Source organism: Larimichthys crocea, chromosome XX (genome assembly GCF_000972845.2).
Source record: "Larimichthys crocea isolate SSNF chromosome XX, L_crocea_2.0, whole genome shotgun sequence".
Lineage (NCBI taxonomy): Eukaryota > Metazoa > Chordata > Actinopteri > Sciaenidae > Larimichthys > Larimichthys crocea.
In genome coordinates, this window is record NC_040030.1 from 5,762,860 (window position 1) to 5,775,078 (window position 12,219).

The 12,219-nt window shown below is 43.9% G+C and overlaps 1 protein-coding gene across 3 annotated transcripts in view; it reads right to left on the reverse strand.

Annotated features, from left to right (window-relative positions):
* scube1 (signal peptide, CUB domain, EGF-like 1) overlaps positions 1–12,219 on the reverse strand; it is a 97,633-nt gene that overhangs the window by 25,436 nt on the left and 59,978 nt on the right. For 2 of the 3 annotated variants that reach the window (XM_019257643.2, XM_027272049.1), the window contains 2 exons: positions 10,342–10,431; positions 4,591–4,707 (listed from right to left, as the gene is read on the reverse strand). In XM_019257643.2, coding sequence (XP_019113188.1) covers positions 4,591–4,707; positions 10,342–10,431 — 207 coding nt within the window. The remainder of the gene's footprint in view (positions 1–4,590; positions 4,708–10,341; positions 10,432–12,219) is intronic. The other variant, XM_019257644.2, reaches the window with a different exon arrangement.

The following is a 12,219-nucleotide window of genomic DNA, read 5'->3' on the forward strand; positions in this document are numbered from 1 at the left end:
TCTCTCTCTCTCTCTCCCTCTCTCTCTCTCTCTCTCTCTCTCTCTCACACACACTTGTCGGCACGAGAGCCCCGTGATGAAACGCCTCCTCGGGTTGGCGTGTCTGTCATCGTGAGAGGCTGAACCGCCTCGTCTGTCAGCGCAGATGAAAGGGCATTTATCGGACTGGTGGGTTTTAAACATGCCCTACATAGTTTATATTGAAATGATTATGATAGACAGGCACGACAGGGCACATCCCCTTGGCTTTAAAGCGAGGTAGACACCGACAGGAAGAGAGAGAGGGAGAGAGAGGGAGAGGGAGAGAGGGAGAGAGGGAGAGAGGGAGAGAGAGAGCTGTCTGTCTCTATCAAGCAATTTAGTGGCACATTAGATGAGACCACCTCACAGTGTGGCACTTATCTTGCCGCTAACTACTATCTTCGGTAAACTGCTAAATGTCAGCAATTATACTCGAGTCTGCTCACTGCAATACACTGCTAACACGACTGTGATTACATGTGCCACCAGAGTTGACACACACCCACATATATGCGTATACACGCACATATATGGGCTTCAGCAAGAGATATTGATTAGATAACTCTCGGACAGCCGCTGCAACCTGTGCATGCTGTTGCTAAGGTTACAGGGAGGACGTGGAATTTAGTAAATGGTGTTTAGTCCCCTGGTCAATAAAGAAGGGACTAAAGGGAGAAACGAGCTCCTTGCAAATGACGGTGCTGAAACTGAAACCAGAGTTGATACATTTATACAGTTGAAGCTGATAAAAATGGTCATATATAGTTGCTAGCTGCTAAATTCAGCTCCATGGACATGCAGACTCTAGATGTATATTGGACAAACAACCTGTCCAGGGTGTAAACTGCCTATTGTCCATTGCATGCTCTGAAAAGCTTTAAGACACCAGACATCTGGCAAGGGACCTCTGACACTTCCCTACTTTTTTCTCTGCACTACACTGTAGAGTGTCTGATAGAAAAAAAGAGTGTAAAAAGCTGCATCAATGTGAACTGATTGAATGTGAAAGTTCATGTGAAACTACCTTAAAATGTAATCACTCCAGTGGTCCCCACATCCTGACTCCTGAAAATGTTGTATTAAATCAACATTATGTAACTTTTGTACCTTAAAATAACAGCTCCACTTCTGATGCTACATTGACCATTGACTTGTAATTAGGTGAATGGTGCCTCTGTCATTCCCACTCTGCACCCTGTACACCCTGTTCTCGCACCATGTAGCTTTGGGCTCTGATTCGGGAAAAGTACATAACTCTTTACGGCAACACACACCAACAACTATTTGATTTTGGTGAAACTGGATGATATTTTATGGAGAAAATGTTTTGATGGCTGCTCATATCAACTCTTCAACTCCACCAGGAAGAGGAGGTTTTTAGGCTGAAGCGTAGGCGAATGCTGATGGGGAGCGGAGCTGGCCTAGTGTCAAAACCAGAGATGGACGAGTAGCTAATGTAAAGCCACTCAGAGAAGACAGAGAAGAAGAGATTGATGGACAAAGCTATACCAAACACCAAACTACCAAAAACACAACAATAAAGAAGTATCTAAGGAAATGACACTAAAAAGTTGAACACACATTACTTTCTGGTTGATACACAGCACTTGACAGTCCTCACAGGGACTTCCGTATGTTTGTAACAAAATAGATCCAGCAAAAATTGTTCATATTGTGTTCTGTAGATTACCCAGGGTACAGTTGACATTGGTTGCGAAAGGAATATTGCCTTTTAAATGTACTGTTTCAGTGCTATCAAAATAAAATAAACACACATTCCAACGTATTGTGATGGAGTAAGATAACTCAAAACCTGAACACATAAGTCCAAAACTGCAGACTATTACAGATAAGAACATTTTGCCAAACAAAGGCAGAAACACAAAGGCAAAATTCACTTCCCAGCAAGCTTTTCAGTCTCAATGTTGATATGGTTGCCACTTGTTCCTACCAGCTCAGCTCCACCCACAATCCAACACATTGTCCAGATATGGATGTTTGATTACTGGCTCACTCTTGTAATTTAAAAAGATGGAGTGGAGCAATAAACCCACACTGCTGGCTTTAAAGCCTCTCCTCAGAAACCTGTGGGTGACATTACACTCCAGTCTTTGAGCCAGGACATCATGGTCTGAGTCTAGCTGAGTTACAAAGCAGCAGTAATTTTGTACACTCAATGTGTGTGTGTATTGTATTGTGTAAGTTTTGTGCGTCTGTGTGTCTTCCTGTGCCCGAGTGATAGATGCTGATCGATGAGTGCTGCCTGCTCTGTGTCTCTCAGCTCCCCTCAGCACTGATCCCCGCTCAGGGATTTATGAAGCCCGGGGGCTGATCCACAGCCAAATTATGTGGGCGGGGCACAGCTGGACTGCACTCATATCCATCTTCCCCACTCAACTCGACCCGAAACACAAAAAAACAAAAAAATGGGGAAACTTTTCATCTTTCCACCACTGTAAATGCCAGGTTCTGTCAGGACCACAAATCACCCGGGGAGACAGACTGGAAGTGTTCACACAAGCTGCTGGGCTTGAACTTGACATCAGACCAGCAGACGAGATGTTCTTCCAGCATGCCATTGCGGTGTTACATGCCTGTCAACAGATGAAGATGCTGCTGGAAGAGTTGCTGGAGCCAAATGTTTGGCCTCATGAACATGGCTTTTCATTTTCAATATGTGCTGTCTTCCATCAGTCATTTCAGGAAGTGCCCCAACAACATCTGTTTAAGTTCAGTGACAAAGCCTTCTAACAGCTGGAGTTATCATGACGGCAGCAAAGGAGGAAGTCAGGTGATGTTGTTAAAGAGCGACCAAGTCCCTGTGGGGAGGAGGTCAGGGTGGATTGATGAGTCAACAAAACATCACACTTTAACACTTCCAAACGGCAAGTCAGCGTTTGTACCTTTAACCTTGAACACCATTGTTCAAACCACATATTTATTATCGTAACCATGACAATGGAGGAGCCTAAACTATAACAAAGTACCTATTCTAACCTAGAGCTGCAATTAATAAATTAACCAGTCCATTAAATGTCAGAAAATGGCGCAAAATGTTGATCAGTGCTTCCCAAAGCCCAAGCTGATGCCCTCAAATGTCTTGTTTTGTCTTAAGAAACCAGAAAAGATTCATATTTGAGAAGCTGAGATCAGACTCTCAGACTCAAACTGATTAATCACCAACTGATTATCAAAATAGTTGCTTATTATTTAATCATTGACAACTACTAGTTGACTGACTACTGATTTCTGTTTTCTGTTTTGTTGTTTCATTGTTGCTGTATTTATGAAGTAAATGAAGAAATTCAAACCCTGGACAAGAGTAAATCACACATTAATGATGTTTTCTGAGGTACAAACTATATATTAATCTAATGCAAAAAAAAATCTATTCAGGTAGAGCTCAATAACATTGTGATTATGGTTATCATGTTGCATTATTGTGTGAACCAACTGTCCTCTAGAGGAGCACATCTGTCGGTCGATTGTTGCATTTATTGCATCTGCAGCTGGATGGTGCTGTCTGTGTATGTCATGAGTGGGAGAGTGAGATTGAGAGAGAGAGACAGTGGCTGGTGTGGGCCTCACTGTTCAAACATCTCAAAGTTTGCCGACGCGTCGTCTGCCTGCCAGGCCTGAGACAGCTCCGGCTCCAGGATTTCACACACCTACATGCCACATTCTCAAACTGCCTGACACTCGTCTTGCAGACACACATACTGCAGAACACACACACACGCTCATACGGTATTATACAATATAGGAACGCATCACATGAGGCGCCGAGATTCTGACACGCAGAGACGCGTCGTTGTCACGTGACCTGCACCCTGTTGCTATGGCGACTCTCATATCTTCTTGACCATGTCTGTCACATGTGGGGTTGTGCCCCACTGCTCCATCTCTCCATCCACACAGAGAGGAAGAACGGTACCGTCGACCACCACACGTGTACATGTTTCATTATCCTCACAGTAAGTACAGGGAGCTTTACCGAGAAACATGACTTTCCATGTCCCTCAAAAGCCTAGACTTTAAAATGTCCCATATATCCTTACACATGTAACTAAGCCTCCTGCTACCTATTAGCAACCCTCTCATTGCTGTTTCATCCAGCTTTAAGGAGAATAAAGCGCTTCGGCCTGTAAACAGCAGTGTTTGACTCAGTTTGAACCCACAGGTCAGCCTCATTCAGTAAGAATGTTTGTTTAGAGGAAAGCCAAAACACTACAATAATAAGTTTGGGATGTGCTGTGGCGGCCTTCTCCTCGGACCACCGTCATTGACGTCACCGGCGGGCTGTCGGAAGTGGAGAAATGCTCAGCGGCAAAATCAACAACGGCAAGCGGCGGCAGTGGCAGTGACCGCGACTGGAGCTCTGTGCAGTTGTGAAGTGAAGCGGATGGCGGGGTTGGGTTTGGCTCTGGATCACACAGATACCAGTCATAGCAGACTCAGGTGCATACACAGAGTGCTCAGTGGACAGCAGCAGTGAACGGTTGACCCTTGCAGCGGGCTCTCAGGCCTCACACACACGTATATTCCCCACACTTTCACATATTTACTGACCTTTGCAGGTTTTGCCGTCGGGCTGCAGGGTGAATCCCACTGGGCAGCTGCAGCGCACCCCAGTGGCTGTGTCTTTACATGTCCTGTCGCAGCCGCCATTGTTTACGGCGCAGGTCTCTGTAGATGGCGGGACAGAGGTGGAAAAAGAGAAAGAGAAGAAGGGGGTGTTAACAAGTGACCCCTGCTTCTGAGAGAGCATGACAAAGAAACTAGAGACACTGAAGGTGATGTGGGTTGAGACAAAGCTTCATGTGGTAGAAGAATACACGGTCAAACAACGGCACAGAAAGATATAATGTATTCTCATTTTTTTCTCATGTAGCTTTGTCAACACACAGATGAAGAAATTACATCACAGCACCCCAGTTTTCATGAGTAGAGAAATTTTTATATAGAGGTAAATACAGTGTTCATATACAGAAAGTTACAATCAGGATCTGTTTGTCACTGACAACAGTTTATCATCACAACAAGACAAAAACACATGACACTGTGCTGGTAAAGGAGGGTGAAGAACTCTTTGGCCTAGAGGTCGGTCCTGTTTCCAAACATAACAAGAAATCAGTTAACACAAATAAAAAGGTAAGGGTTAAGGTAAGTAGATAGAAAAATAAAGTTAGTGCAAGGTTGAGTGCTCTAAGTCTCAAACACACTGGAACTGGTGTGTATATTGTCCTCCAGAAAATTTTCTTGTACGTGGCGTAGATAAGGTTTGCTCGGACTTGTGAATATTGCCTGAGCTGATCCCAAAACAAACACGAGCTCATGGTAACTCTAGCTCACCTGCCTGGCCGCTGTTGCTTTAGCAAAGCTCAGCACACACTTTCCGAATGGGCCTGGAGAAGTGCTGAGGAGGCTGAAATTTGACGTTGACTCATGTTTGTTGAAAAGGATTCAACAAAACTACAACTAATAAAGAACTTAGTGACTGTTCTGCTTTTACTTCAGTAATTCCAGAGAAAATCCTACATATTGCTGCGGGGACAAACCACTTTTTTTTAAAATCAAATTTAAAATATAGAATCATCAAATAAATGTTGACATTTGTAATTCAAAGGCTTTTGCGGGACAAGAACAACATAGAAATCGGGGATGTTCTCCTCCTTTTTGGCAGCTCTTCCTGTTTAATTCAAATGCCGGGAGATTGTGTGCCTGCGAGAAGTGAAGAGGGAAGCAGGAAAAGCCCTTTCAGGCTGGCAAACACCTCCACGTCTAGAGGTCAGAACATTAGCATAATGCCCTTTCAGAATGCAGAGTCACACAAACACATCGGAGCCAAGATGGCTGATGCTTTCTATCACGAAACAGGAAGGTATTTGTAGATTTGTTTGTGTTTCTTCATGCAGCTCTAAACAACATCAATCTCACGGCTCCTTCCCTTAATCTCTCTGTTTTCTAGCCGGCATTTGTTTCTCGCTGTGTTTATCCGTCAAAGCTCAGTGTGTCCTTTTCATGTCTAGTTCTCCCTCTCTGGAGAAGTTCTGAGGCCACATAGCAAACTATTTCAAAAAAACAGCCCAGGAAGGAGAGACACTCCATCATCCAGGCAGCCTGTCTGATGGGCCCTGTAGGGTACGACAGCAGACCCCTGTCCCCTCTCCCCAGTGCAAGTCTCTGTCATGTGTGTGTGTGTGTGTGTGTGTGTGTGTGAGAATGTGGATTGTCAACTAATAACTTAAGGTGCCTGCACAGGTGTATACAGTCAATAAGACTTTTAGTGTGAGTGTGAAAGTATATGTGCGTGTGTGTAGACTTGATGCGTGTGTAGGTGGTGTTTATGGGTCAGAGTGATTTATACTGAGTACAGTGGGCCCTATCATTAGCAGAGGGTGAGCACAGTCCTTCTCAGAGCCCCTTTCTCTACAGGCCACGCCCAGCCTGGCCCCGGGGCCAGACTGAGCGCGGGAACACAGACGCACCGCTGGGCCTGATTGATGTGCTGGACAAACCCCTCTTCCCCCTCCACCCCCCCCCCCCCTCCAAGCCTCTACACCCTTCATCTAACCTTGCATATTTCTGTCCTTGCCTGGTTTCTGTGTGTGTGTGGTGAGGCATATTTCTGCATATTACTTGTGGGCTTGAACTAGAATTACTAATGATGGATTCTGATCACATGGGTTGGTTCTGTTTGTTTATCGTTGGCCAGTTGATCAAATCAAAATTTCAAATGTTTCATAGTGTTTACATTTTCTTTCTTTTTCAACAAAATATCAATATATTAATTGATTTTTGCTCCTGCAGATAAGATGTAAAGACAGTCACTGCAGCTGGACAAGAAATATCCTATAAAGTGACAGCTTGTCAATTTACATTATTATTATTATTATTATTATTATTATTATTATTATTATTATTATTATTATTGTACAGATTAAACAAACAACACTTAAAGGTGTTAATCAGAGAGCTGTAAGTGCTGACAGAACCACTAGCTGTTTCCCCCAGGGTTACACTCTTTAATCTAAACTGCACTATGCTAAGCTAACTGCCTCCTAGCTGTGGCTTTATATTTACAGTGCAGATATGAGAGTGATATCAGGTATGGTAAAAGTATTTCCAAAAATACTGAACAATTCATTGCCCACTGTCCATTTGGAGCAGTTCATTATTGAGTCTGTTCTAAAACATTCACTATATATCTGTATCCGCAGTTTCTATTGTTGCATTTCACCAAGACTGTGCAGATTTTATTCCCCTGGGCCACAACAAGATGATTTAAATGGTTGGTTCATTCTTGTGTATGAGATGTTTCATTTAAGAATGTCACTCTTGAGTTGTTAGCACTTTAAGTCCAGTGTATTAGGCCTACTTATACAATAAAGATCTGTCATTGGGTGCTAAGATAAAAGCAGTTGAATAGTCCTCTTACAGACTGATCAAGGGCAACAACTTCATCTGTAGGGATTACAATATGTCAGCAAGGGGCAGAGGAATGAGAGGGAAGACAGTAAGTATACATGTCCATCACACTCCTTGCATGGAAACACTGACCGCTGCAAACCGCTCTTTCCGTGAGAGGAGGACACACGTTCTATTGATTGAAACTGGAGAGAGAAGACCATGTGCACTGTGTAAACTAAAGCATCATGCCAAGTAACAACAACTGCTGCACTGCTGTAAAAAGGTGAGAGGAACAAGATCCCCCTTGGCCTCGTGATGGGCAGCTAAATCATGTCAGTCAGCATAGCTCCGGCCTGTAATCACACTGTATGGATACAGCTACACACAAATACACACAGCTCAGCTCAACTCCATCTGTCTTGACATGATGGTTTATTTGGAATCTGGGGGCCACAGCCACTGTAACACCACTGAGTCTCTCTTTTGACACTTAGCTCACATGTGTCCAGCACCTGGCTCCTGATTTAGTTATTCCTTCAATATCAACATCATGAAATGTCTCAGAATTACTCTCCATCAAGTCGCCTACATTCCCTCCTCTCCTCTCCTCTGCACTCCGTTTCCTCTCTGTCTCGCTCCCTCTCTTTACTTAGCCTGTCCTCATCTCAGCAGCACTTTTTCATTAGAGCCTCGACTGCAATTCCATTTGTCTTGATCAGCGTTGTTGCCTGTGCTATGTGATGGCAGTGGGGGCAGAGACAGGAACGCTGCGTGTCAGACCAAGCAGACAAACTGATAGCAGTGTCAAATCTAACATACTGATGCTGTTTAGGCCACGCCACTGCTGAACTGGGATTACCTCTGTGCTTTCAGCAGCCACATGAATGTGTACATGTTCGCTCATGCACGTGAGCATGACACGCACACAGATACTACTGGTAATTTCATGATTGGGAATAGGGGTTAGTATCCAGATATGTTTATTGTTAGTGTTTTATGACACTGCTACAAGTTTATTTACAATAAATAGTGTACTAACAAATGTGCCCCTTATACAGTATAAGCACTAATGGCAGAAAGCTACCATACAAGCAGTTTTGGGTTTAGTGTCTTGCTCATGGACACTTTGGTATGAGCTGGGGATCAAACCCACTCTGCACCCATGAAGTGTGGTGCAGCCCTCAAGCTGCGTAAGTTTTGCATTTAACAGCAGTCTAACTTGCTGTATGCTTAAAGGTCAAGCCAACTTCAACACAGTTTTGGCTGACGTGGAAGGATTTCTTTTTAATTCTATAGTTTAAATATGTGCACATCTCTGAGGTATGAGGATGAGGAAGATTTATTTGCAACTAGACAACAAATTATTCAGAAGCCTGGAGAAAACAGATCCTTTCAAACCTCAGACTGGGTCTAAGAGAAGTCTGAAATGTCTTTAACAACAGTCTGCATCACTTGCTGCTGTGGCTGATCCTGATCTCATTGTGGATTTGAAAGAAAAACTGCCATAGAGGGATTAATAACTTTAATTATGTTTTTCCAAAATAATACCAGTGAGACGTACATGATGTGCAATGGGGCAGTCCTGGAACACCATTAAGACAGGTGTCATGCTGGTACAATAGGAGGTGAAGCAAAGTTTAGTTTAGAAATAAAAAAATCAGTTAAAAGGTAATTGAGGGAGGAGAGAGGACAGAGAGGCAGAAGAAGGACAAGGACGCGTCCTTAAAACCCCTTCTCCGCTCTTTCCACAATTCTCCACTCTTCCTCACTGTCCAGAACCTGCTGAAATGAAACTGGTACGGAACGTGGTTTAATCAACTACAGACTGTACAGCACAATCAGTTTGCAGTTGGTGGTACTGGAAAGGGTTTCTCAAGTGCCTCTGTCTTAGAAAATAAAAGAAAGGTGAAATTCAAAAGAGTAGAGGATGAAAGTGTTGCTTTAGAAAAGCAAAAAACCTGATTAATCAAGTCATAGAAAAAAAGATTCATTTCTTTATTGAAAGATGTGTTGAAGGCCTGAAAGCATGAAGTGGCAGGGCACTGTCTTTCAGAAACCAAAAATATTTTTTAAAGTAGAAGTCTTTGATACTGTAATGGCATTTATAGCAGGACTAGAACACCCACTGATGATCTTAAAGGATCTCGGATAGGATTTGATCAGTAGATAATAAAATATGGTCAGAGCAGCAGCAGAAAAAAAGCAAGGGCTCCTGAGTTTGTTTTAGGCAGCTCCCAGAGACAAAATACTTGACTATTTTCATCTGATGACACTAATGGAATCTAAAATCTTTCATGTCTGATGATAAAAATCTCATAAAATAGGGCAAATAACATAACAAAGAGCAAACAACCATTTGGTCACAGGGTTATCCAGTGTGCTGACTTTAACCATGGTTAAACACAAATCTAAATGATTCACTACAAAGGACTGGGATGTCTGACACAGTTTTATTACTCTCCACTTTCATAGTGTAGTTTGGTAATCATGGGGCAAGTTGGGACCTTTTCAGGCATTTTGGTTTGCTACTAAGGTATCATGTTTTTGTAAAATGGGTAATGGTGGGATTTGGAAACATAACATTTGGAGTAAGGTACAACTGGGAAAGTTAATGTTAGTCACTGAGAAAACCTTAGAGCCATCCAGAAATTTGGTAGGTAGAGTAAGGGAGGAAGGGTTTAAAGGAAAACAGTGACCTCTTTACTCCGCTTTCATCACGTTATATACTGATACAAAACCGTGACTGTGGGAGTAGACACAGTGGGCATCAAAGATTACCAAAAAAAAAAAAAAAAAGATTAACAAAATAAAGACAGAGAGAGGAGGACGAGGAGGAACGGAGAGGAGTGGAGTTGGGGATACAAGCACAAGCGCCATGGCAACACATAGAAAGAGGAAGAAAAGAGTTACCCATAAGTAGCCGCCGTTTCACCCGCTTGTCCACATCAGCTACTGACGTGGCATTGAACTCAGAGCTCTCAATTGCAGCCTCATCTTTCTCTAAAACACAAGTGACAAGGGGACAAACAGTGAGCAGCAGGTTAATGAGAAGCCCAAATGACCAGACCTTCAGCCCCTCTTGGCGTTTGAGCAAAAAACCAAAGCCAAGAAGCAAGAAGCGATGAAGAAGCGCCAAAATCCCTGTTAGAGTGTTAATCCCCAAACAAATGATAAATCCCCCAGAGCAAACAAAAGAACAAAACAAAATAAATGAAAATGATCAGTATCAGTGTGTAGCTTACAAAATGAAGCGGTAGGTAGGCAAGTAGGTAGGTAGGGAAGGAGAAGGGAGGAGGTTCAGGGCTTACATATAAAAAAATAAATAAAAAAAAGGCAGGTAGAGGTGTGGGAGGTTTTGGGGATGGAGTGGGATTGGGGTGAACGTTAAGAGGGATTTTAATTCTGATGTTGACGTTGCTGTTGTCGCCGATGGAGTTTCTGTCTTCCATATCAAACAGCCACACTTTGTCAGCAATGATTCCCTTGCATTAGGATGAAGGAGGGAGACGAGGAAGAGAGGGAGGGGAAAATACGTGTCCAACACTTCCAAGACAAGCTGCTTTAAATGTGGGCACAGACACAGAAGCAAAGAAAAAGGAGGTGATGATGACGACGTGGAAGAGGAGGTGCAGGGAAGGACGAGAGGTCTCGACAGCACAACAGGTGCTCGAAGAAGCGAGCAATGACAAGATGATTGAAAGGGAATCATGAACAGAGTAGGAAAACAGAACAAGGGAGACCAAAGAACACAGATTCAGTCCCATTATGGGCCACAATGGGAGAGGTATATGAGGGAAGGAAGTGTGCACACACTGAGAAATGGGGATTTGAAGGGAGGGTGTAGGGAGGGCATGCAAGGAAATAAAAAAGCAGGAGGAGGTAGTCTGGGGGCAGCGCTGGTTGCCTGTTTGTCTATGGAACACATCACAACTGGCTTTAACAGTCAACGCTGGAAAAACCACGTTCCCAAAGCTGGGCAGCGGGGGAGGTGGAGGGGGTGAGACTGCTGTTAAGATGGTAAGATGGCATGCATGTGGCGCGGTGTTGGGGATGGTGGGTTTGATGATTGGACTTGGGAGAAGGTGGCAGCCTTTCATGGGCCTGAGTCATTGGGACCTGAATGAGCATCTCTCTGTGAATGGATGCCACTGGCCGCAATAGGACCAGGCTTTGATGTACACACACACAGTCCTATGGGATGGTGGTGGGGGTGGTGAGGGTGTTGGATATGGGGGTAATTAATGTCCCTTCCATTCCTCGGCCCACTACCGTTTTCTCTCAGGCGCTTGATGGACAAAGTGGAGGACTCTCTGAAGTACACTCAGGGATGAATGGAGGCTTTCTGGTGCTCAGCTAACGGGTGAAATGTGGCTGTGTGAATGTGTGAGTGTGATTGTTGAATCGAACGCTTGTGCATACCAGTGTGCATACTTTTGAGTGTCTGCTTGCTTGAGTGTGTGAAAAAAATTGGTCAGAGAGGGAGATAAAATGCTAGCGTGTGTGTGTGTGTGTGTGTGTGTGTGTGTGTGTGTGTGTGTGTGTGTGTGTGTGTGTGTGTGTGTGTGTGTGTGAGGGTGAGGGTGGATGTGTAAGACAGGTTGAGAAGGGGTGGGAAGGAGAAGAGTCCCACTCACTCCTAAAGAGTCTATGGGACTAAGCAGTGGTTGGAGGCCCACAGAGAGGGGAGTGTTTTAGAGAGCCAGACCTACGCAGGACGAGGAGGGGGGAGAGTTAAACCACTCTACACTACTACAGCTAGGAGGAGAATGGTAAAAACCAATGCACTGG